The sequence below is a fragment of the Nyctereutes procyonoides genome, unplaced genomic scaffold, assembly GCF_905146905.1.
Source record: "Nyctereutes procyonoides isolate TBG_1078 unplaced genomic scaffold, NYPRO_anot_genome, whole genome shotgun sequence".
NCBI lineage: Eukaryota > Metazoa > Chordata > Mammalia > Carnivora > Canidae > Nyctereutes > Nyctereutes procyonoides.
The window spans coordinates 30,404,410-30,431,119 of record NW_026575047.1 but is presented as its reverse complement, the minus strand read 5'-3'; the positions used below and the strand labels follow the sequence as shown (position 1 = coordinate 30,431,119).

The 26,710-nt window shown below is 44.5% G+C and overlaps 1 protein-coding gene across 2 annotated transcripts in view; it reads right to left on the bottom strand.

Annotated features, from left to right (window-relative positions):
• Positions 1–6,564: 6,564 nt before the first annotated feature.
• FAM193A (family with sequence similarity 193 member A) overlaps positions 6,565–26,710 on the bottom strand; it is a 167,617-nt gene continuing 147,471 nt past the window's right edge. For both annotated transcript variants that reach the window (XM_055326148.1, XM_055326149.1), the window contains exons 19-21: positions 25,331–26,162; positions 16,564–16,645; positions 6,565–7,331 (exon numbers count right to left, since the gene is read on the bottom strand). In XM_055326148.1, coding sequence (XP_055182123.1) covers positions 7,238–7,331; positions 16,564–16,645; positions 25,331–26,162 — 1,008 coding nt within the window. In that variant the 3' untranslated portion in view covers positions 6,565–7,237. The remainder of the gene's footprint in view (positions 7,332–16,563; positions 16,646–25,330; positions 26,163–26,710) is intronic.

Sequence of the window (26,710 nt, the reverse complement as noted above, 5' to 3'; positions counted from 1 at the left end):
AGATCCGGTCTCCAGGATCATGCCCTGGGCTGAAGGTGGCGCTAAACCGCTGAGCCACCTGGGCTGCCCAAGCCATTCTCATTTTGAAGTGATGAATAATACAGCTTCAAAACATATATGTGGGGGATCCCTGAGTGGCACAGTGGTTTGGCGCCTGCCTTTGGCCCAGGGCGCGATCCTGGAGACCCGGGATCGAATCCCATATCGGGATCCCGGTGCATGGAGCCTGCTTCTCCCTCTGCCTGTGTCTCTGCCTCTCTCTCTCTCTCTCTCTGTGACTATCATAAATAAATAAATTTTTAAAAAAATTAAAAAAAAAACATATGTGAAAGAAGACCTGGATAAATGCACCATCCTCGCTGGAGATTTTAACACACTTCTCAGTAAATGACAGAAGCAGGAAAAAAGTAAGCAGAGACACAAAGATTTAACTAAAACACTTAACCAACTTGGCCTCCTTTGCATATGGGGACATAAGGCCCAACAAAATTAGGCCCAACTAGAATTCTTTCCAGTTGCACACGGAACACTTAACAGACAAATCTGTGGGCCATTAATCAAGTCACATCATCATGAAATTGATGTTCTCTGACCACAGGCCCATTAAACCACAACTCAATCACAGATAAATACCAAACTCTCAACACACTTCTAAGTGATCTGTGGGCAAAGGCAAAAACACAACAGAAATGAGAAAATACTTTGAACTGAATGAAAATGAGTTAAAATTCTGTGATCTGAGTGCCCATCTCACCAGCTAGGAAGGAACTGCAAATTAAACCCAAAGAAAGGGAATGAGAGAATATAAGAGCATAAATCAGATAGAATACAGAAAAATCAACAAAGCTGAGTTCTTTCAAATAAGGACAAGACCCATGAGGACAAGAGAGGAAATAAATTGCTGGTAATGGGGAATGAAGAGGGGGATGTCACTACAGATCTCTAAGAGGGCTACTCTGAATGCTTTCATGCTAAGAAATCTGACAGATGAAATGGATAAAATAAACACAACTTACCAAAATGGATACAAGAAGAAACAGAAACCCTGAGTAGCTCTGTAGCTATTAAGTAAACAATCTGTAATTAAAAATATTTTCACAAAGAAAATGTTAGGCCCAGATGACTTCACTGATGAGTTCTTCCAAACATCCGAGAAAGATATGCCAATCTTACACTCAGCAAGGGCAGCCTGGGTGGCTCAGCGGTTTAGTGCCTGCCTTCAGCCCAGGGTGTGATCCTGGAGATCTGGAATTGAGTCCTACACTGGGCCCCCTGCATGGAGCCTGCTTTTCCTTCTGCCTGAGTCTCTGCCTCTCTCTCTGTCTCTCTCATGAATAAATAAAATCTTAAAAAAAAAAAAGTTACACTCAGGAAATAGAAAGAATGTTCCCTAACTCATTTTTATGACACCAGAACTGGAGAAAAGAAAATGAGTATCTCTCATGAACACAGATGCAAAAATCCTAAATATTAACAAATTGAATTTGATATAAAAAGGATAATAAATCATAACCAAGTGGAATTTTAATTACAGAGCTACATGATTGGATATTTTTTTTTAAAAAAAGCACTAAAAGTAATTCACTAGAGTAACAGAAAAAAATTTCAATACAATCAGAAAAAGCATATGACAAAATTTAATGCCCACTCATGATAACACTCAGCCAACTAGGAACAGAAGGTACTTCCACAATCTGATAAAGAGGTATGTCCCAAACCCTAGGGCTAACTAACATTCTGGTGACAAATACTGAACATTACCTCTGCTCAGGTTTACATTACCACTGTAGTGTCACATTGTACAGGAGAGTCTAGCCAGTGCAGTAAGTTAACAAAAGGAATAAAGAACAGGAAAATTAGAAAAACATTATCCTTATTTGCAGATTACATGATTATAGATGCAGAAAATCTTAGGTGATCTTAAAGTTTAGAATTTGTAAATCATTTTGACAATCTCAAGATACAAAGTTCAATACATGAAAAATCTGCCATATTGCTATGTATTTGCAACAACTGGAGAAGTGAATTTGAAAACTTGTCTCCTTAAAAGATAAGGTGACTAAAAAGATGTTAAGTCTTAACCCCAAAAACCTGTGCATGTGACCTTACTTGGAAACAGGGTCTTTGCAGATATCATGGGAGGTGATGTCATGCTGGATGAGGGTGGGCCCTAAACCCAATGGCTGATGTCCTTATTAGAAAAGCAGAGACATGGGGCCCCCAGCTGGCTCAGTCCATGGAGCATGTGGCTCTTGATCTTGGGTTTGTGAGTTTGAGCCCCACATTGGATGTGATTAAAGTCTAAGAAAAGATACAAACAGAGGGAGGAGACGTGAACTCAGGAAGAGAGACCAGAGGGACACCTCTGCAAGCTAGGGATTGTCAGTGGCCACCAAGAGCTAGGAGGGAGGCATGGAATAGATGGTTATTCACAACCTCTAGAAGGAACCAATCCTGTGGGTACCTGTTTTGGGTATATACCCTCCCAGGAATTTTGGGTTATATCCTCCAGGACTGTGAGAGACTAAATTTCTGTTGTTAGAAGCCACCTAGTTAATGGCACTTTGCTATGGGAGCCCCAGGAAACTAAAGCATAACCCCATTTATGATAATGTCAAAAACCTAAAATGCTTAGAAAAAATTCATCAGAAGTTTGCAAACTCTCTACAACAAAAGCTACAGACTACTGCTGAAATTGAAGAACACATAAATGATGAGACATCATGTTTGCAGACTGGGAACTTGGTAGTCTCAAGATGTTACCTCTTCCCAGACTGATCTACCCACTTGACACAGCCTCAGCCATAGTCGCAGCAAACCTCTGCACACTCTAATCACATGTATGTTGGAAGGCCCGACACTGCCCCACAGGTTACAGTTTTCCATCCTCTCCTCTCTGTGCTGCTTTTTGGTAATTTCTGTTCCTATGCCATCAAGTTCATGGGTGTTTTCTCTGAGGTTTCAGGTCTGCTGTTAATTCTACCCAGTGCATATTTTCATTTCAGATATTCTATTTTTTCTTTAGAACTCTACGTAGGTCTTTTTGGATCTCATGTCTCCCTTCATTTTGTTCATGGTTTCTTTTAAGCTCAAGAGTGACAATAGCCATTTTAAGGCCCCTGTCTGCAAATTTACCAACTGCCATTTTGGGGTCTGTTTCTATTGTTTTTCTCTTGATTATGGTTTATATTTTCCTTCCCCTGGGCATGGCCTGGTAATTGGTAATTTCTGCCTGGATTCCAACATCATGACTTTTGTTTAGTGTGGGCTATATTTGTATTCAAGAGTGTTGGACTTTGTTCTAGCATGCAGTTAAGATACTTAGGTTTGCTTTTAGATGTAGATTTTACTCTAGGGCTAATTTCACCCCGCTAAGGTCACAGCCTTCTGAGGACTCTACTCCAATGTCTGCACTGTGCATTACAAAGTCTCTCCACCATGGCTGCTGGAGACACTATGCCAGCCATATTGCTTTCTGGTGATTTTCCTTTGGGTTCCTGGAAGCTGATGCCACACCTGCATGATCAGTTGGTTGCAGGGGACTCTGCAGGCCCCCAGAGCTCCTTATGTACAGCCCCTCCTGTCTGGAAACCTGCCTCACAAATTCCAGCCACCCCAGGCTCCTCAAATGCCCATCTCTGCTTGCCCTGCTCAGAAGGCCTGCTGGGCTCCCCTCACCCCCACCCTCCCTCCTGGGCCTGGAAACTGCCTCCGGGCAGGAAGCTGGGGCACCTTGTTTCCTCCCCTTCACTCAGAAAACACTGCCATGTGCTGTGTCTATTCCAACATCTAAAAACATTGTTTAAACAACTTCCTCCATTTTACAATGGTGTGTGACAGTTTCTGCGGCAGCTCATCCTTCACAGGTGCCACGGGCACACATGACTCTTCTTCTGAACCTACATTATCTTGTCTGTGGAGAATGATCTGGAGGGCTCCCAGCGACATCGTTTAATGTGAGTTAACAGTTTGTGATTGCTTGAAATCCTGCTGTGAGCTCTATCTCCTGCCTCTCGGGACTTATTCTTCCATTTCACTAGTGGCTGCAGGACAGTGACTGCTGGTCACTATGAGGACAGAGAGCCAGGATTCAAGTTACTTCAATTCTGTCATTCTGGGGGTGACTGAGAGCTTTCATTTGGGTTTAAAACTGAGAAACAAAGTGACCTGTGAGGTAAGTTTTTTCTTCTTTAATCTTAATGAATTTAAGAAATGTTCATCCTTTCTGTACCATAATACTCATTTTGATAATATTTTGGTTTAATGGTAGGAGTATGTAGACAAGGTTCAATAAAAGGATAGTTTGGGGATCCCTGGGTGGCGCAGCGGTTTGTCGCCTGCCTTTGGCCCAGGTTGCGATCCTGGAGACCGGGATCAAATCCCACATCGGGCTCCCGGTGCATGGAGCCTGCTTCTCCCTCTGCCTGTGTCTCTGCCTCTCTCTCTCTCTATCATAAATAAATAAAAAAAAAATTAAAAAAAATAAATAAAAGGACAGTTTTATTGTTTTCTAGCCATTGTTATTTTATTTCATCTCACAATTACCATTACCATGTAAAGGAGGTGATACTCCAACGTGGTCTACATGAGGTTCCCCTGGGGCCGACTTCCAGGCCGTGTGTAGATAGCAGCACTGGAGCTGGATGGCGGCAGATGCACCTGGGGCTGTGCCTTCCCCCTCTGTAAATGCAGTATCTGGGTGTGAGGACACAGCCTCACACGGGGGCTGGGGGGGCGGGGCACAGAACAAGTCTTCAGGCCCGGGTCAGCCTCATGGGCACTCTGAACTAGGGAAGCCCCGCTGGCCTCCACCCTCCACTTCCCCCACCCCTGGCCTCCCAGGCTCCAAATCCATTCTGTTTTTAATTTCTGAGGCCTGGGAACTGTCAAGTGACGACCCCTTCTTGGGGAAAGGGCAGAAGGAGCAGCAGGGGCGGAGGTGTACAGCCCTGGAACGAGGCGTAGGTGGCAGCCTGTGCAAGGGGAAGCAGCATAAGTGTAGGGGGCACCCAGGGCTTGCCCTCACCACTCAGGGCCCTGCTCATGTCACACATGGGACCCTGCGGTTCCTCAGTAGCCAACACGGCCTCCCCACAACAGACGGAGGCTGAGGCCCAAAGGTGGGACCACCCCTGGGGAGAACAGGGCGAGGCAGGGACAGGGTCTTGGGGGCCTGGGCGGGCAGCTTCCCCAGAGAGCAGGTTCCCCCACAGACCCCTCCCAGTGTTTGCTCCACTTGCCCAGGCAGCCCCTGCTCCCCACTTGCTCTCCCCTTGCTCTCACCAAGAGAGGTGGAGGCCCAGGCTTGGGGGTCCTGGAGGCCTTTCAAGGACACAGCTCCAGCTGTGGTTACTGCCCAGCCTGTTCCTCGCTTTGCTGGGTCACCCCATGAGCAAAGGGATATGCTCATCCTTCTTCCCACCTAGGAAAAAAAAGCAAAACAAGCCAGCCAGCCTCTTGCCCTCACATTCCTCTAGCTACTGCCCTATCTCCTAATCCCAGACCTGCCGTTCCCACCCTGGTTCTCCTGCAAACCAGCTCCCACTGAGTGGTGGCCAAGGTCACCCCAGTGTTAGAGCCCTGTACCAGCCCCAAACCCCCCTTGACCACAGCTACCCTCCTCCTCAACTCTGGTTCTTGGGCCTGAACCCCTGAGCCATCCACACTGGCTCCTGGGTAGCCTCACAGGCTGGTGAGTGTGGGGCCTTCTGTCCATGAACAACACCCCCCCTATGCTAGACATCTCACCTGGGTGTCCAATGGGTACCTCAGACTTGATCCCTTCGCAGGACGGTCAGCCCCATCCTGCCCAGGGTCAGACCAAAGCCTCAGAGGCCCTCTTGCCTCCTCTCTCTCCTACCTGCATCTGTCTGTCCAGTAGTCCTGTGGATGGAACCGCAGAGTATTTCCAGAGTCTCTATAAGAAGTGGTGCCCTCATCACTCCCCCTTCACTCAGGGGCATGCCATATCCCTAGGGCTGCACACAAGCAGGTTTCCCAAGAGGAGGGAACAGGGGGAGCTCCGGAGCACTCTGGGAAGCGGGTGGGAGCAGGACTGGCTCTGCCAGAGACTCAGATCGCAAACCTCCTGGAGAGATCGCAGAGGAAAGGAACCATGGCAGCATTCCCATTTTCATCCTAAATACTGCTGTGTTGCTCCATGTTTATACCCGATTTAACACGACTTTTCATAGTCTCACCAAACATCACGATCCCGCCCTCCCCCAACTGGATGGTGCTGCCCATAGGCTCTATGAATCCCAGCCTCCCTAGGTTAGAATGCAGGAACAGCCTCCACCCCCCTGGCTGCTGCTTGGTGGTGACTGCTGCCTTGACACCAAACCCTCTTGAGTATCTGGCTGGGCTGTCCCAGGGCTGGGCCCTGCCTGGTGCATGGGAGGCCCCCCATACACCACTGCATGGAGAGTGGGGGCACCAGGACCCTGAAATTGTTGCCAGGGGTGACCCGGGAGATGCTCCAGGGCTGGTGCGCAGGGGCCCCTGGGAGGGCACTGCCCCCCCCATGTGCCCTGCCCCCCAGTCCCCCAATCCGCCACCACCCCCAGCAGAAAGCAACCAGACGAGGTCTTCTGCTGTACTAATGTATTCCATCTTTCAAAAAGAAAGACATGATTTTAATATTACTTAACAATATGTTAAAAAAGTAGCCAGGCAGGCCTCCGTGTTAATACAGTCGTACACTCTCTAACAGACTTGATGGTGTGAGTACTGGGTGGGGTTTTGTTTTGAACTTTCTCATTCTGCAAGGGATCTTACACAAGCTGGCTACAAGTCAGGGGGGTCAGACACAAACAGCGCAACGTGTACACTCTTAAACAGTAGATTGTGGAGGAGAACGAAGCGCGCCTGCCCGCCCAGCCCGCCTCAGGGGGACGCAGGACACACAAGAGCTGAGTGACGGCAGTGCCCCCGGTGGGGACAGATGACAGGACGGGGCGAGATGCAGAGGCAACAAGCCACGTGGATGATGAAACCCGTCTCTGGCCACGTGGTGGAGAACTGGCGGGAGCCACTGTTCCAATCCGACAGCACAGCACTGCGATCGACGCCTCACTCACAGACTACACGCACACGAGCTACCGATGCGGGCCGAGCTGCAAGTTCTCGGTCTGGGGGGGTCTCAGGTGCAGCAGCCCACCCGGCACAGCCCTGGGCAAGCACAACAGCTCCGGGGCCTGGCCCACCTCCCGCGCACTCCTCTTCAGGCGGTCCTCATTCAGTGGGCAGCAAAAGTGGCTTTTTTCAAGCTAAAATTGGACCAATTGATGGACAGTCTTTGCCGGGTCTGTCGAGCGGAATCCAAACAGAATCTGTGGAGACAAAGAGCCCAACAGTCATGGAAGGAAACAGCCTACTCCTGAGCAGGTGCTGGCAAAGCCTAGCCTACTCCTGGGGACTGGGAGTTGGGGGAGGGGGACTCAGTGTGCCAGACCCAGCATCAAGATCCCCTCCACCCCTGGCTGCCTGGCCACCCTTCAGAGTGGGGGAGGGCGGGCCCCTCCTTCAGGACCCTGGCCAGTGCCCTCAATGTCCTCTGCTGTCCTCCAGGAAAGCTGCCCAAGGTAAGTTTCTGGAAAAGCCCATCTGAGAATGTGCAACCACCCTGCTCTCTCCATGTGTCAAGCCACAGAGATCCCACCTCCCCTCATTTGCCCACAAACGCATGAGTGCATGCACTATGAATGGGACTTTTCACAGTGAGACTTGGTCACAGTGCTGCCTGCCATCAGCTCCTGGCGCTCAGGCCCAGCAGGCGCAGAGGAGTGCCCTCGGGCCTCAGGGCCAGACCTGCACGCCCAACAGTGCTTGCAAAAACACCTGCTTCCCAGGCAACAATGGCTGACTCTGAATTAAATGAGGAACATTTTCTCTCAAAGACCTTTACTCTGCAGAATTTCTGACGTTCTCACCTGTCCAGATCTCATTTGCGTCACAGAAACTGGAGTTAAGCCTGAAAATGGTTACTGCTGACACACCACCAGAAACTGAATGGATTCATTTACACGGTGGTTAACCTGACCACCTGTAATTTCTGGCGCTGCTCACCTGGCCGTCTGAGGTGGATGGAGTTGTGTCCCCCTGCATCACCTGTCCCCCCTGCCACCAAGCACCACACCACCTCCCAGAATCCAGCCTCTCTTTTCTTGGCCACAGCTGGTCAAAACCCAAGTCCTAGTGGTGTTGCCTTTCCGAATCCACCGTCTCCTCTCGTTCCAGCAGGAGCCCCCTGCTCCTCTCCAGGCTCACAGGTGTCTCCAAGCCAACTGAAGCAAGGCCTCCAACGGGCCAGCACAGGGGCCATGGTCACCAGCTCTGCCGCCTCCTCCCCACACCGTGTGCCCGGCTCCCCTGAACCTGACACCCCGCTGCCACCTGCCCATCAGGCCTCCGCGTGGTCAGCTATGCACCACATTCCATGGACAGAGCACATGTACATGAGTAACCACACTCCAACCCAGGGCAAGAAGCCCGACCCTGCCAACCCCATGGCACTTTGCTGTCCTCTCCCAGGGGAGCCCACACCCTGGTGTCTGGGACCATCAGACTGACGATCTCACAGCTCAACGTCTGCCTGTGCTCATTTCCAAACTTACGGGAACAGAATCGTCCTGTAGGTCTTTCTTACCGTGTTCAATCCACATCATGTTGTGCAATTCCTCCTTGAGGCCATAGTGTGGTCGTTTCCAAGGTGTGAGAGCTCACCCCATGGGACTGACCCGTGGGTGCCACTCACGTGGTTCTGCCTGAGTGGCCTACATGTGCACCCATGCGGGACTTCGAAGCTTGAGTCGGACAGGAGGAAGCGTCTCTGCAACTCCCTGGCCACATGATTCACGTGACAGCCCACCCAGCACTGTGTGTCTTTTCCTATTCTGAGTATTTCTATATCCTGATATGCACCCTTGGTAACGTGCTGCAGATATAGTCTCACTTTAAAGAGCTGTTGATTTTAATGTCATTTAACAACTTTTTATTTTATGGTTGGTGTAAGAACTCTTTCCCCACTCTGATGTCAAAAAGATATCCCCCTACAATCCAAATTAAAAGGTTTGCTTTTGACACTGAGAATCTTAACTTGTCCAGAGCTGACCTTTAAATATGATGCGAGGTGATCCAATTTAAAAGTTTTTCTTATGTCAACTTTCACAGCTCCATCTATGAACACACCTTTATTTCCACAGTGATCTGCCTGTCTTTTGTCATAAACCAAAGCTCAGTGTTTGTATAGTCTGTTTCTGGGCTCCGAAGTCTGCATGAATATCACAATGTTTTCATAATTATAAGTCTTTGTAACGGGTAGAAAAAGTAATCCCAGTTCTTTCTATTCTAGGAGGGTCAGATCAACCCTTTATAAATTTATTTGGTGAACATAATACACATACAGAAGGGTAAACAGATGTGCATGATACAGGAAAACTTTAAGGCAAACACTGGATCACAGCATCGAGCTGTGGGACAACTAATCACTATTCTGGCTTTTTAATGTTGATAATTTCCTTACTTTTCTTTACAGTCTTAACACCAATGTATTGTTCAGTATCCCTGAATGATATACTTTACTTAAATCATACTGAAGTAAAATTTATGTATGATAAATTGCAGTTACTATAGAGTTCATAGTGCTGACAAACATATACATCTGGGTAACTATCCCCTCAATCAAGACACAGAACACTTCCAGGAACCCCTCTTTTCCCCAGGCCCATTTGTTGTCATCTCCTTGCTGCCCCAGCCCTAGGCAAACAGCAATCTGTTGTCTGTCACTATTTGTATTTTGTGCATTTGTATTTTCTGGAATCTCATGTACATGGTACTTTGCAGTGTGGACCTCTTGTCTGGCCTGAGATCCGTCTATGGTGTATGATCAGGAGTATGCTTTCCACCACTGAGTAGTGTCCACTGGATGGACAGAGCACAGTTTATTTGCTCATCTGTTCTGGATACCTGGGTTGTCCTGTTTTTGGCTATTACAAATAAAACTTCTGGAAACATTCATGTACAAATCTTTGTGTGGTTACATGCCCTTCTCGAAGGCAGACAGCCAGGGGTGGAGCTGCTGGATTGAATGGTGTACATTTAATGGAAAGAACACAGAAGTCCACTGACAGATGAATAAAGATGTGGCGTATACAGACAATGGGCTATATTACTCAGCCATCAAAAAAAAAAAAAAAAGAAATTTTACCATTTATAATCATGTGGATGGAACTAGAGGGTATTATGCTAAGCAAAATAAGTCAAAGAAAGACAATTATATGATTTCAATCACATGTGGAATTTAAGAAACAAAACAGAGGATCACAGGGGAAGAGAGGGAAAAATAAAACAAGATATCAGAGAGGGAGACAAACAATAAGAGAGGCTTAATCACAGGAAACGATCTGAGGGTCCCCAGAGGGGAAAGAGGTAGAGGGGACAGGGTAACTGGGTGATGGGCATTAAGGAGGGCACGTGATGTCATGAGTACTAGGTGTACTACAGGCTGATGAATCACTGACCTCTACTTCTGAAACCAATAAAATATGTTAATTAATTGAATTTAAGTAAAAAGAATTTAAATGTACTTTAGTTGCATCTAAACTGAACTTTATATAATGTATTGTGTAAATTCTCATGTTCTGCCTTTTGCCTACTATTCTTTTTTTTTTTTAAGATTTTATTTATTTATTCATGTGAGACAGAGAGAGAGTGAGAGAAGCAGAGACACAGGCAGAGGGAGAAGCAGGCCCCACGCAGGAAGCCTGATGTGGGACTTGATCCTGGGTCTTCAGGATCACACCCTGGGCTGAAGGCGGCGCTAAACCACTGAGCTACCCGGGCTGCCCTACTATTCATTTTGTAAGAACCATGTTGCAGACTGCTGTAGTTCATTCCTTGCTGCTGCTATATACAGCATTCTGTGTGTGACTGTATCACGTTTCCACCCTAAAGTGTTTGAAAAACACTCAATTTTATAGAATCCTTCTTGGGTTTTAAAATCTACAGATAGGGGATCCCTGGGTGGCTCAGCGATTTGGCGCCTGCCTTTGGCCCATGGCGCAATCCTGGAGTCCCGGGATCAAGTCCTGCGTTGGGCTCCCGGCATGGAGCCTGCTTCTCCCTCCTCCTGTGTCTCTGCCTCTCTATGTCTATCATAAATAAATAAATTAAAAAAAATAAAATCTACAGATAAATTTAGGGAGGTGAGGTGGCTTTATGATATTCACTTTTCCTATCAATGAACATAGGATGTATTCTAGGTCTTCAATGCTCTTCACTCATGCTTCACTACCTTTTATGCATCAGTTGTGGGCAACATCTGTTAAGATTTATTCATGGAGACTGCACGATTCTGGTGCTATTATAAATACTGTCTTTATTTAAACTATATTTTCAGATTATGGATGGTGTAGAGAAACTAACTTTTGTACACTGATCCTACAGCCAGGCCCTTTACTAAATTCTTTTTCTTGCTAAATTCTTTTGTAATTCCCTTTGTAGACAATTGGTTCACCTATAAAATGGAATTTTATTTCATGCTTTCCACTCAAGCGTTTCTCTTATTATGGTACCTAGGAAGGATGATTTAAGAAAAGCATCTTTGTTTTTGTACATGCGTCCATGTTTCCTGTTTTAGAAAATGTTTCATGTAGACTTGACTTCTCTTCTCTTCTCTTCTCTTCTCTTCTCTTCTCTTCTCTTCTCTTCTCTTCTCTTCTCTTCTCTCTTTTTGTAAATCTCCTTTTCAGGTTAAGGATATTTCCTTCTACTACTAGTTTGCAATTTTTAAAAAATTAACTGAATGCTAATATTCTATCAAATGTTTCAAATGTATTTTCTGAACCTATGGAAATGATCATATGGCTCTACTTTAATAAATCAATTTAGCAAAGAGCACTTGTGGATTTCCTGATACTAAATACTCCTTGCTTTCGTTCCTGGGGTACAACAGTTTGGTCATATGCTGCTTTTTAAAATACTGTTGGGGGCAGCCCGGGTGGCTCAGCGGTTTAGCACTGCCTTCAGCCCAGGGCCTGATCCTGGAGACCCGGGATCGAGTCCCGCATCGGGTTCCCCGCATGGAGCCTGCTTCTCCCTCTCCCTCTGCCTGTGTCTCTGCCTCTCGCCCCTCTCTGTGTATTCTCATGAATAAATAAATAAATAAAATCTTTAAAAAAAATAAAATACTGTTGGATTTGGAATGTGAAATTTTTTCTTGATTTTATCCAATTAGTATTCATGACTGAAAGAGATCTGTGATTTTTCATGTTGTCTGGCTGCTTTTAGCAGATTTTGGTATGAAAATCTTCCTTCTCTCATAAAATGAAGTGGGGGCCTTGTGCTGTCTCTTCCTTTCAGTTCTCTGGTAGAATCAGGTACAAGGCTGGATTATCTCTTTGAAGTTTTGGGAGAATTCTCTGCACAAATTTAAGATGTAGTATTTCAGTAGGATTACTTGTAACTCCTGATTTCTTTGATGGTTACTGGATCATTCAGGCTGTTTTGTTATTAGTTTGATTTTGTGTTAAAGTTTTAAAATTAACTTTGAAGTTGTTCCCAGTGTTCTGTTCTATTTGAATCACTGCAGTGCCTGTAGCTCGGCCCACCTTTTCACTTACACAGTCATAACATTAAAGACGCCCTTTCATTACAGAAGGTGTCGAACACACACCAAAGCAGTATGATGACGTGGGCGCAGCCATGGTCCAACTTTGATAACTGTCAACATCCTGGTTCTCTACCAGCTGATTATTATATTGTGTCTTTTTCCCTATTTTTCTTGACCAGTCTCTCAAAGGTCTATTTATTTAATTAATATTTTCAGAGTCAAAGTCTGGCTTTGTTGATATTTTCTGTTTTACTATTGCTTTTATGTATTATGTCCTTTTTTTTAAAAATATTTTTTTATTATTTATTTATTCATAGAGACAGAGAGAGAGAGGCAGAGACACAGGCAGAGGGAGAGGGAGAAGCAGGCATCATACAGAGAAGCCTGACGTGGAACTCGATCCAGGGTCTCCAGGATCACGCCCTGGGCTGCAGGCGGCGCTAAACCGCTGCGCCACCGGGGCTGCCCGGATTATGTCCTTTTACTTTCTTTGGGTTTATTCCCTAGTTTCTCGAATGAAATCTGTAACTCATTAATTTTCAGGTTTTTAAAAACTCACTTGGCAGCTTTAAGGCTTCACTGAAAGAGCGCTCGAGAGTAAACTGTGTCCACATCCCACAGGTTTTCACATACGATGTTTTCCTTAGTTCCTCATATTTTTAAATGTCTACTGTGGTCTCTTATTAAACCCATTAGTGCATGTACTTTCCAATTTCCAAATATTTAAGGACTTAAAATTGTCAACTTCCTACTTAAATGTGGTGTGGTCAGAGAACACAATTATACACATGCATTTTCTGAAACTTCTAAGCTTTTTTTCTGCGGCCCAGTACCTGCTCCACTTCTGAGCGCCTCGTCTGCCAAGAACACAGACACTCTGTTCCCTGGAGGCACTTTCTTTCTTTCTTTTTTTAAAAAAATATTTTATTTATTTATTCATGAGAGACAGAGAGAGAGAGAGAGAGAGAGAGAGAGAGAGAGAGAGAGAGAGGCAGAGACACAGGCAGAGGGAGAAGCAGGCTCCATGCAGGGAGCCCGACGTGGGACTCGATCCTGGGTCTCCAGGATCACGCCCTGAGCCAAAGGCAGGAGCTAAACCGCTGAGCCACCCAGGGATCCGCTTGGAGGCACTTTCATCTGTATTCCTTGCTGGCCAAGCTCTGCTCATCATCCACAGCCCTGTGGATGTGTGCGCTACTCAAGCAAGTAGCCACGCAGAGAAATAGTCTGAGATGCCCTCCAAAGAGGGTGGATTTGACTCTCTATGGAGCCCAAACAATTTTCCTGTTTGTATTTTGAGGCTATTATTCCATTAAGTACCTAGTTTAAAATTTCTACATCTTCCTCACGTGTTGAACCTTTAAACACTATGTAGCAATCTTTATCTGTCCCTTATATTAAGCCATATTCTGTTTAATAATAACTATACAACAACTTCCTTTCCCTCTTTACTTCCACCTTTCTATTCATTGTATTTTAGGTCTGTTCTTGTAAATGGCACGTGTGTGCGTGCATGTGCATACGTATGTATTTAAGACTGTTAACACCATCTGGCACTTTTTTTTGGTCTGTTATGGTTGCTGATAAAACTGAGGTTCTGTCTCTAGTGTTTTTAAAATTCATTTGCTGTACTTTATTTACATTTTTTTTCTTTTTGGAGTTCTGCTTTTTTCCTTCTACAGATTAGCAATTTATATACCCTACATCTATTCTTTTAATGCTTGCTGTAAAACTGTATCATGTCCATTTAGCTTGAGGTCTGAATATTAAATACTTAACTGCTAAATACCTCAATAAGAAAAGGACCTGAGGGTATCAGCCCCATCTCATACTTAGCTTACACACTCCTGTTCAATACAGCAGTTCTTTCAGACATAATGTCAATTGGACATTACTGTCTTGTTACAAAGAAAATGTTTTATTTAATGACATTTATAAGGCTGTTTTCTCTCTTTCCTTCTTGCAAATCAGACTGAGATCAATCTCTTTTGCTTCAAGATTTTTTTTTTTTTTTACACAGACCTCTTTGTAGCAAGTTCCTGCAGTTTATCTTTATTATGGAAAAGAGTAAGTTTGTGGGATATGTAGTTAACAGACTGAAAACTTTCTCCCAAACCTGTAAATACCACTCCATGGTCTTCTGGTTTCACACTGGCTATGTTGAAGAACGGATTTGGTTTGTTTATTCCACTGGTATATGTTGTGCTTCTGGATTTCTCATTAGTTCTGCAAAATCCCCAGGTACTGTTTCCTCTTCCAACAGAACTTATCTGGAATGTCCACCTTCTCCCAGGGGTCCCAGGTACACCATGTCAGACTTGGTCTCTCCTCCATGTCTCTGAACCTCTCTCCTCTTCTCCATTCTCCTATATCTGGGTGCATCTTTCAGATTGTTCTTCCAGTTCACCAATTCCCTCTTCAGCAGTGTCTAACCTATTTATCATATATCTACTAACATCTTCCTTTTCAACACTGTATTTTTCATTTTTAGATGTTTGATTTCCCCAGGTGCTGGGTGTCTGAGAATCTCTGTTTGTAAGGCCAGGCATGAATTTAGAGCACAGGAGTCCCACAGGTCTACCTTGGGAAAATATCCCTCAAAGTTCTGCCTTTACGCATGAAATGCTCTTATTCTATCCCCTGCTCCCAGAATCCAGCTCCAGGGCAAACTGTCTTAGTAACTCAAGTGATTTGCCTACAGGATTTTTTCAGACTTTGTACACACACACACACACACACACACACACACACACACTACTCTCTCTCTCTCTCTCTCCTGTCACCTGAGAAAAGATAATTCTGTCTTCCTTCTGATTCTCATCCCTTTGGATTCTTCTTACACCTTCATAAACAAAAGTTGTTTATAATGGGCATCCTTATCTTTTTTCTTTTTTAATCTCAAGGGACAGCTTTTAATGTTTCACTCTAAGTATGGCATTTATTTATTATATTTTATGGATACTTTTTATTATGTTAAGGTTGTGCCCATCTAGTCCTACTTAAGAGTTTTTATTATGAATGGGCGTCCAACTTTAGTAAATGCTTTACTTTGCCTGCTAAGATGAGATATATACATACACGTACACATATATAAGTTATATAATAAATATGATTTCCAGAATCATTTAGAATTCTACAGTATTTATTTTTGTCTTTTATTTTTTTAAATAGGCTCCACACTGGGCATGGAGCCCAACACAGGGCTCAAACCCCCAAGCCCAAGATCAAGACCTGAGCGGAGATCAAAAGTCAGATGCTAAACTGACAAGAGCCCCCAGACACCTCTATACCATTTCAGATATGAGTTCATGACTTTTTGCACCGCAAACTGTTTCTTCTGTGTATGTGTGTATTATCTAAAACAAACAAGTTAAAGAAGAAACCTGAAAACAAAACTCACTTGCTATAATTCATAAAGTAGATAAAATACTATAGAATACATTTTATTCTAATGTATAGAATACATTTCCTGCTTATCAGGAAAACTGAGCAAATATCTAAAATGTCATTTTTCTCCTTAAAAGCATGCCGTATCAGTGTGTTCCAATGTCAGCACACATGAGGATCACCAGGGATGCTTGTGAGAATACAGATGTCTGATTTGGCAGGTCAAATCACACTGGGGGGGTGGGGTGGTGGCTGCGTGTCCACGTGATGCTGCTGGTCTGGAGCACTTTGAGAGAAATGGTCCTAAACCAGTCTTCACACAGAGGTGAAGAGAGCAGTGACTGGGTACAAGGGTGAGTGAGGAGGCCCGTATGTGTGCCAGTGCTGGGGCGGAGACATGCGGGGCAGGCTTTCACAGGCTGGGATGCTAATGAGTAGCCAGGCTCCTTGGCCAGCTGACAGCTCTCGTGTCCAAGAAACCCTTCAACACTATGGGAGGGTCATGAGGGTCATGTACAGCAGCCATGAAACCATCATTACTTCAGACACATAGCCCTAATATTTACCTTTTGAAATATTCCACTTCCCTCTCTGTCTCATCCATATCCACACTGTCTAGGTCAATATCTTTAGGCAGAAAGACATCATCTGTAAAATGAAAGAAAAGAAGCAAGTCAGATTATAAGAGAACAAATTACCTGGCTTTTACTTAATTTTAAGAACTTCAAAACTGAAACTTTTTCTAAAATGAGATTTTACAAACAACCAAAGGAGGACAGATGTCTCTCCTGTGCTTGTGAACATCAGGTTCAACCTGGAAATTATGGAACTCACATGTTTGCTGAGCAAAGCAACTGTGGCTTCAGGTCCCACTAGAAGAGATCCATTTGCTGGCACCTGGATTCCCCAAGGGACTGGTCTTTACTTGACATGTTTCCATGATGGGAGAGCCCCTGAGAAGATTCCTGGAAACCTAAGGTGCTTGCAAGCCCAGTCCGTTCTAAGTCCCTACTGGAGGGAGGGAAAGAGTGGGGCATGCTGGTAAACAGAAGCTGCTCAGAAGGCAGCCTTATGAGGGGGAGAATGCTGTCCCTTGCACCAAGAGGACATGACTGACTACCCAGGACCCAGATATCAAGCTCTATAGGAAGATGGCGCTCCCAGGCGTTCAGTGTATACATGCAACATCCTAGAGACATCATCAAAAACTTTTCAGGATGTTCCAATAAAAAAATAGTTACATCACTCTCTTTGAAACACAGGCAGGATGGCAGGGAGACTCATGATTCAGGATCATTCCATCTCCTAGAATCTCAGCAAATTTGAGGGGTTCAACTTCTTGTTTCTTCTCCGCCCGCCCTGTCTGTCACCTGTGCAATGCTGGGCACTTCTTGGGCACTGAGCCCTGTGCGCCAGAGGCGACATCAGTGCATACCGCTGCAATGAGGGCTGGTGGTGCAGACACAATACCCAGCCCCATGATACAGAGCCTCCACTTCCCTGTAGACTTTAGCAAGGATCATTTTTTTTTTTTTTGTCATCTTAAAAAAACAAGGCCACACTTTTTCCCCTATCACCAGGGTACTTGCACAGTAGCATAAGACATGGTTCACCTCTATAAGAGCAGGTAACATTTTTGCTGACTTATACCACCAGGCCAATGTCTTCACATCTGGAAGTTCACAGAAATGTCAGTGGAGAGCTTCCCTGTAGGGACTTGCATGACCACAGCCCCTTCAGCCCACCTTCTGCTGGCACCCAAAGCTCCCTGTGGGGTCAGCTTTCCTCCTCTGCTCCCCACATCCCATCCCTCCTTCCACAGGGACCACCAAACTTCCACCCTTGCCCCAGACTGCTCTCCTGAGTTCTGCATCCATGTAGGCACCTCCTCTGTACATGGGCCTTCAGGCATCTGACCCCCAATATGGGCAAAAGTGCTCCTTTTCTGACAGTGACCCTCTTGCCCCACCTTACACTCACATCATACCTTCTACATGCCAAGCAAGTTCTTGTTGGCCTTCACCACCCTCCCAGTTAGGCTCCTTGGTCTCAGCTTCCACCCTGCCCAACCCGGCCAACACGGAGTCACCCTCCTAACACATCCAGTCACAACTGTCCTGCTTCCACGGCCCAATATGTTCCTTTCCAGCCACTAAGACTGTTCCAATTGGGCCTCCGTCTAGATGTCTACTTGCAGACCTTGCTTGGCTGCCAACTAGACTTGCTGAGGCCCTGTTCAAAGAAATGCTGGAGTGTGAGGAAGGGGTAGGAATGTTTAAAGAAGTAATGAAAGTGAAGATGTAGGAAAGTGAATTTCTGATCAACAGCGTTCCCATTATAGTTCTATAAGAGGAACAAGAACAAAAGCAAACAGAGCAGCCATGTCTGCTGGAAAAGCTGTCTTCTAAATGCAATTTCTAATACTCTTTTCTTCTAAGTAGAACTAATAATCAGGACAGAACATCTTGGTATAAGAAAAAAGAGACAGAAACATAAGCAGATTCAGTACCAGGAAGACATTTTTCACAAAAAAGCTATGTTAACTAGAGTGGAAAGTGTGACCCGAAGGTTTCACAGCCAGCCAGGTTGTGGCTGTGTGTACATCATTAAGACTATAGGCAACATCCTTCTTTGCCAGAGCTCAGAGGATTCTGTACCCCTACTTGAGGGCATGCGCCCAAGCGTGAGCCTCACTCAGCCAGAGGAGGATAGGGAACAGCTCACAGGAGGACCAGCACAAGCACGGAATGTAATCAGCTGGAGACTTATGAACACTGTGTGTCCAACAGCAGAAATAATGCAGCTGGAAAACGGGAAAAGAAGGGACTGCAAAGGGAGTGGTGGTGGAAAGAACAGAATCAGTTCCCGACCATCGTCCAGGCAAGTAAGTGGGTGTCAGAGGACCTGCCTTGCAGCCCACTGTGGAAGGTAAGCAGGGAAACCAAGGATGGGGCAACACAAGTATGAGGGTAGAAGAATGCACTCAGGCAAGATTGCCAAGTTTCCTAAACCCCAGTGATTTTCAAAAATAAAAGCTAAGAAAACACACCACAGAGCAAAAGAAACAGCAAATATAAAATACACAGAGTAATTATAAAATGTTGTTGGACTTGAGACAAAGCACATAGTAGTAATAAATGGGAATGGGCTCAAATTCACCTATAGATGAAATTTTCTATTTGGCTCACAAAACAAGATTCAGGATTTGTGCTGTCTGAAATCAGAGAACAAGCTAAAGCTGAGTGATTCAGAAAGGGATGAGAAGAGAGGTGCCCCACCACACAAATGGAAACATGGAGAGAGAAGGGGCAGTGATCACCATCTCAGACAAAGTAGAATTCAAGGCAAAAGCACAAAAACACAATGAAAGGACATTTTTTAGTACTAAAATCCATAATTCACTAAGTAAATATTAAAGTTAGGAATGTGCACCAAATACAAACACCACCTTTATAAAGCAAAACTGCAAGAGTCAAAAAAACACAGAAATTCATAATAATAAATAATAGAAGACAGGTCAAGAGGACAAAAAACCAGGAAGGAAAGAGAAAAGCTAACCTTAAATATTATTCATAAGTACATCATGGAGATATATTTTTTTCAATTTTCACCATGATAACAAAAAAAATGATACTTTTATCTGAAAGTATATGGAGCAGTCACAAAAGGTGGTCACAAAAAAAGTATCAGTGATTTCTATAAAGCTGAAATATTACAAACAATATTCTCTGATTGCAATGCAGAAAATCTATAAATTACTAACATATAAAAGGCTCTCCCAAGGGTGCCTGCATGGGTCAGTCAGTGAAGTATCTACCTGTGACTGGGTCATGATCCCAGGGCCCTAGGCTTGAGCCCACTTGGGGGCTCCTTGCTCAGCAGGGAGCCTGCTTCTCCCTCTCCCTTTGCTCCTTCACTTGCTCGTGCTCTCTTTCTCTCAAATAAATACAATCTTAAGAAAACAAAAAACAAGTCTTGGAAACCTGAAAGCCACCTTTTTAAACTACTGAGCAATGTGGGGACAAAAATGAAGAAACTCTTGAGTTTTGTAAAACAAAGCAAAATGCCAATAGAAATATTATCAGACTATAAGATATATTTAAAGGAATGATCACAGGAAAATCTGAAGTGGGAAACACTTTGATCAATAAAAATGGAATGAAAACAAATGAACTAAATTTCTAAATCAAAAATTTAGAAAATAAACAAAAGAAAAAGAAAATAAAGCAAAGTAAAAGAAAGCACAGGAGAAACTAAAGATAAAAGCAGAAATTGATGAGGTATTAGAAAGAGCCACAGTAAACCTGTTCAATAAATAAAGAGCCTTTTTTTTTTTAATCTTAACAAAATAGACAAATTATTTTTCACACCCAATTTGGGACTTGAACTCATGACACCACCATGATCAAGAGTCACATGCTTCACCCAACTGAGCCAGCCAGGCACCCCCCAAATAAAAGAGAAGCTATTAACTAGCAGAATGAAACAGAAATGGGGAGAAAACACAAATACACAAAATAAGAAATGATGAGGAAGACAGGCACTGAAAAATACATTTTTAAAAATTATGTAGTTTCAGACATCTATGTAAATAAGTTTGAAAATCTAGCTAAAAGAATTTATTATGGAAACATAGTTTACTAAAATTAACCCCACTGGAAAGAAAAATACCAAATAGACCAATTTCCTTTTCTTTCTCAGCAAAGAGAGAAAATTGTTAAGGAACTCTCCCACAAAAAAAATACCAGGCCCAGAGTGTTGCACAGATTTCTCTCAAACCCTGAAAACCTAGATGGTCTCAATGCAGGGTAAATTGTTCTACAACACTGAAAATGAAAAACAGACAAGAAATCCTGATTCTTTAAACCTCCTTATGAGGGATCCCTGGGTGGCGCAGCGGTTTGGTGCCTGCCTTTGGCCCAGGGCGCGATCCTGGAGACCCGGGATCGAATCCCATGTCGGGCTCCCGGTGCATGGAGCCTGCTTCTCCCTCTGCCTATGTCTCTGCCTCTCTCTCTTTCTCTCTCTGTGACTATCATAAATAAATTAAAAAATAAATAAATAAATACTTCTTTAAAAAAAATAAATAAACCTCCTTATGAGGTATAATATTAATACCCAAACCTAATACAGGCATCAGGAAAAAAAAAGTTACAGACCCATAGTTCTTATTAATATTGATATAAAAATGCTATATAAAATATTAGCAAACAGAAACCAAAACTAAAGAATGCAATACGCTACAAGCAAGTGGACTTTATTCCAGGAATCCAAGCCTGCCTCAGTATTAGAAAATCCAAAAATGTAACAAATATAAGAAGAAAAATTATGTTTCTCTTCAGAGACACTAGAAAACCTTTGGCAAAATACAACACTCATTCCTGATAAAAACACTTAAGAGTAGGACTTGTCGCATATTTTCTTAAGATGATAAAATACGTAAACCTTATCCTAAGCCAGAATGTTACTTTTAATGTGGACCAGACCTTTCTGTTAAGATTGAGAATGATGCAATCATTTGAAATGATTGCATCATTCTCAACCTTGGAGTGAAAGAATTGGAAAAGTTGGAATAAAAAGAGAAAAGGCTTTCTCTATTTGCACAAATACGACAGAATACCTGGAAAACCCCAGAGCATCAAGAATAATTCGGTAAGTTAGCAGATATAAAGTTAATATACAGATATCAGTAGACTTTATACACAAATAACCCGTGAGAGCAGTACTAGCCAACAGAAAGATGATGTGAGCCACAGATATAATTTAAGATTTTCTGGTAGCCACATTAAAAAAGTTAAAAAATAGCTAAAATTAATTTTAGTAATATATATTTTATTCAGTTAAACATTGCCAAAAGATGATCATTTCTACATGTAACCAGTAAAAGATTTATACTGAGACATTTAAAATTTTTTAAAACCTCATATAAGGTTTTCAAAATCCAGTGTATGTTTGTACTACAAGACCCATCAATTTGGAGCAGCCATATTTCCAGTGTTCTGTGATGACACGCGACTCGTGGCTAATGCACCTGAAGTGCAGAGCTAGCAGACATAATGGTGGGGAGTACCCTAATGAAACTAAAAACAAAGAAAGTCAAATACTTAGCAATAAGCTCAATAAGAAATGTGAAAAATCAATGAGAGAAAATATAAAACATTCCTAAAAGCCACAAAAATAGACTTGAACCAATGGAGAAACACCTCTATTTCAGGAAAAGACAATCAACTTCATAAAGAGATCAATTCTCCCTAAATTAATTTATGAATGTAATGCAACCCTGACAAAGATCCAACAAAGGGTTTGTATGGCTCTAGCACACAGACACTTTAGTGAAAACACAGATGCATGGACAGGAAAGAAGAGTTGGACAACAAGGGAAAGCAGGGGAGGAGAGGCCTCCCCCTGACACACGGAGTACCCGAGATAACCAAGTCAGTGCAGCAGTGGCACATAAAGCAAGGAGGAAAAGAAGAGAGATTCCTAAATAGACCCAAGACACAGGGAAACTTACTGTAGCACAAAGGGGGCGTCTTGTATCATGGGGGAGGATGAATTTTTATTAACTGATGCTGAGCCAGCAGGCTAACCATTTAAGAAAATAATACTAGACCCACGGCTCTCCAAGGGTACCAGGGGCTAAATGAGAAAGGTGGAAACACGGGCACACTCCTCTTCTACCTTAATGTTAGATTAATGCTTTCTGATCATTGTTTAAAATCCCGAGGCACTAAAAGATCAATGAAATGACTATATAAAACCAAAAAAAAACTTCCACAGAGACACAGTCCAAAGGAGTACATATCTGCAGCCTATGATGCAGGTAAAAAGGCGAATATTTCTCATATATGAGTCTTAAAAATGCAAGGAAAAAACCCCAAAACCTAACTAAAAAACAAGAAAAAAATATGAACAGAAAATTCACAAAAAAGAGACAAATAGCCCTTCAAAATACCTCACTGTATTGGAGGAAAATGCAAATGAAAGCGACACTGGGGACTCCTGTCCCCTCCTGTCTTGGCTTCAATTACCAGGACCGTGGTGCAGCCTTCGGACTCGGCACTCCACCTTCTAGGGAGTTCCTGAGGAAACTTGGCCCCACAGAGGCCCTGGCTGTGATGACGAGTGATGACGAACCAAGGACACAAAGCCGGGAGCCCATGCACACAGCTTTCCTGCTTATGTTCAGTTGGCGGGAGGGGCAATCAAAGGGCAAAAGATCTCTACTGTGCTACCTTTTGTGCAAAAAAGAAAAGACACTGAGTCATCCCTATAGGGAGCAGGTGGACGCGAGGTGGAAAGAGGAAAACTGGGCTGGGAGTGAGGAGGGGGAGGGATGCAAACAGGATAAGGAGCCTAGAGCAACAGTGTGCCCTCAGCCTGGAGACACACCAAGGGAACGCGGCCACAGGGCCAGGCCATTGTCTTTTCCAGCAGGGAGGGCGAGCATTCCTGGATGCACACTGTGGTGAACTGCACAGCCATGCTGAAGGAGGGAGGTGCAGGTAGAGCACCACCAGAGCCATCAGTGTGAACTCGGCTTTTATTATTTTTATTATTTTAAATTTTTATTTATTTATGATAGAGAGAGAGAGAGAGAGAGAGAGAGAGAGAGAGAGAGGCAGAGACACAGGCAGAGGGAGAAGCAGGCTCCACGCACTGGGAGCCCGATGTGGGATTCGATCCTGGGTCTCCAGGATTGCGCCCTGGGCCAAAGGCAGGAGCCAAACTGCTGCGCCACCCAAGGATCCCGAACTCGGCTTTTATTACAGAAAATACACCAGCTGCTTGTGTAGGCTACATGCGCGCGCGCGCGCGCGCACACACACACACACACACACACACACACACACACCCCCACCCACTTGCCCTGCTGTGTTGACAGGAAGGGTCTAAAAGCAACAACACATCAGCAGCCCCTGTGTCTGGATTTCTCAATGCCACTCTGCTCTAAAAAGAACCAGGGCTTCTTGGAAAGTGGTAGATTCAGAGCTGGGGCAGGAAAGCACAAGATAAGCCCAGAATACCTTCCCTGACTGTGCAGGAAAGGATGCAAGTGCTCCAAGAATGATGGGGTTGAGGGGCCACCCAAAGGGGCTCCCACTGTGACTCAGGGACAGCCAGGGGACCAAAATATGTGGGGTCAGTAATGGACTCTAATTGACAGCATGAAGACAGATTCCATGAACCCACCCTGATATAAATAACTGAATGAATGCAAACAATACACAGGGGAGACAGGAAGGAGGCGCCTCCCACAGAACACCAAATAAGAAACGCACATAGGGAATAGTAATGTTAGAAAAATAACCACTTGGCAAAGAACTTGGGAACAACCACTTTGGGCAAGACTCGCTGGTGAATGTTAGCAGCAGCAGGAGACCCTGTCCCCATCAGAGCAAAGGAGAAAAGTGTGGGCCTCACAGCAGGAAGGCTGAGTCCCTGTCACTAGATGCTGTGCCCCCCACAGCAGGCACCAACAAGCACCCACCACTTCCCTGGCATTGCTGCCCAGAACACACAACCTGAATCTGATCATGAAGAAATGGCACATAAAACCAGATTGAAATTATTGTAAACAATAAATTATTGTAAAAAATAAATGGACTGTACTTTTTAGAAATGTCAAGGTCACAAGAGACTGAGGAACCGATTCATTAAAGGAAATTAAAGAGAGAGGATATGTGATCTGGACTGGATCCTGTGTCAGGAAAAACAGTAACTTTTTTTTTTTTCTGAGGGTTGGGGGAGAGCTGGGGGTAGGGGAGAGGGCGGGGAGAGAGATGGGGTAAACGGTTGGTGGGCACTGAGGTATTACAGAAAACTGAGACATCACTGACCTCTACCTCTGAAACCAAGAATACGATATGTTTAATTAACTGAATTTAAATAAAGCTTTTAGAAAACCTAAAAAATAAATAAAAGAACATTAAAGGGACAACTGGAGAAATAGCAATAAGGTCTATAATTAGATTATCCCATTGTGTCAGTACTAATTTCTTAGTTTTGATAATGGTATTGTGGTTTCCTAAGAGAGTACCCTTGTTCTGAGGAAATATAGACTGGAGTACTTAAGGGCAAGGAGCTTCACGCTGAAAGTATTCTTCTTCAGTTCAAGAACAATGAAAGAGGGAGAAAGAGAAAGCAGATGTGGAAACAGAGCTTGGGGGACCGGTGCGCAGAGGAATTCTCTGCACATCTGTAATAATTTCCAAACAATAAAAGAGAACGATAGTGGCTATTTGTGTCTCACTGCTGTGGCCAAGCCACGGAAAGCCCGGGGCCAGGAGAGGCCGGGGCACCAGCACACAGACCCCTCTGCTCCCTATTTACCGATTGAACTGTTGACTCTGTCTCCTTTCTTCTTCCTATTTTTCTTGCTCTTGCCCTTGGGCTGTGGAGAGTCCGCCAGCACCAGCTTGCTGTCCGGCAGGGGCTCGCTGGGGGGAGCAGGCTCCAGGGGGGCCGGAGGCAGCCTTTCCTCCTTGACATGGTTCAGCTGCTTTTTGTTATTGTTGTTACTGTTCACTCTTCTCTCCTCCCTCTTCTGCTCTGCCAGGGAGGCCAGGTCAAGCACCTTGGCCTTTGGCTCCGTCTGAGGCCGTGGTCTGGGCTGGCCCTCTGAGGCTCGGGGGGGCTCGGCCGGCTTCCTCGCAGGCTCACTGCTTGCCTTGCTGGTCTGCTTGAGTTTCTGCTTGCTGTTCCCCTCTTTGTGGTGATGCATTATGTCGAGGAGGAAAGACAGCGGCTCCTGCTGCTTCCCACTGGCCTCCTTAGGGAGGAGAAGCTTGGAGTCTCTGGCGTCCACTGGGCTGGCAGCATCCCCATCAACCCCCGGCCCCGGCCTGGCCTCTGAGTGGTCCCCATGTGTGGAAGGAGAGAGACAGGAGGTTTCCGGTTCTTCCATTTGCTCTAGTGAGCCATTGTGCATGGTTTCAGAGTTAGGTACAGACTCTGTTGCTGCCTGGAAGTTTCTAGCAAGCATGTCCAACTTGGGACAGTCTTTACTTGGTCTCTCCTTCTTCTTCTTCTTCACGGCCCTCAGCTTCTGAAGCTCTTGAAGCCGCTGAAACTCCTCCTCCTCCTCCTGTCGCCTCTGCTCCTCACGGAGGTGCAGGTGCTCCCGGGCCCTGGCCTCAGCTTCCAGGCGAGCTTTCTCCTCCAGCTGCCGATGGGAAAAGAAGATACAAGAGTGAGTGTTCTAAACATTAAAACACACAAGAAAAATAAAATTATTTTAAAAACAAATCATATAACAAGAATATATACTCTGAAACAGGTTATAATAAGCCAAGTAGCTTAAAACGTACCTCACCCAAATTATTTTACTCTCCAGGATTACTAGATTTAATCTTTCTACTAAGGTATACATTTATTACTTTATTGATGGTGGTGGGGGAAGGGCTCCGTAACAAAAAGTTCCCGATAGCCTTTGCTCTAGTGGCTAAGCATGTCTTTAAAACAAGGTAGGGGCACCTGAGTGGCTTAGCCGGCTCTTGATCTCGGCTCAAGTCTCGATCTCACAGTCGTGAGTTCAAGCCCCACACTGGGCTCCGCGCTGGGCATGGAGCCTGCTTAAGAAATAAATAAATAAAATAAAATAAGGTCAAAGCAGCTGCTGTGTCTGCCCTGCTCCAGTCTCCTATTTGCACACGGGGGCTGGATGGTTACATGACTGAAGGTACACACCAGTCACACAGCAGTCAACCAGCT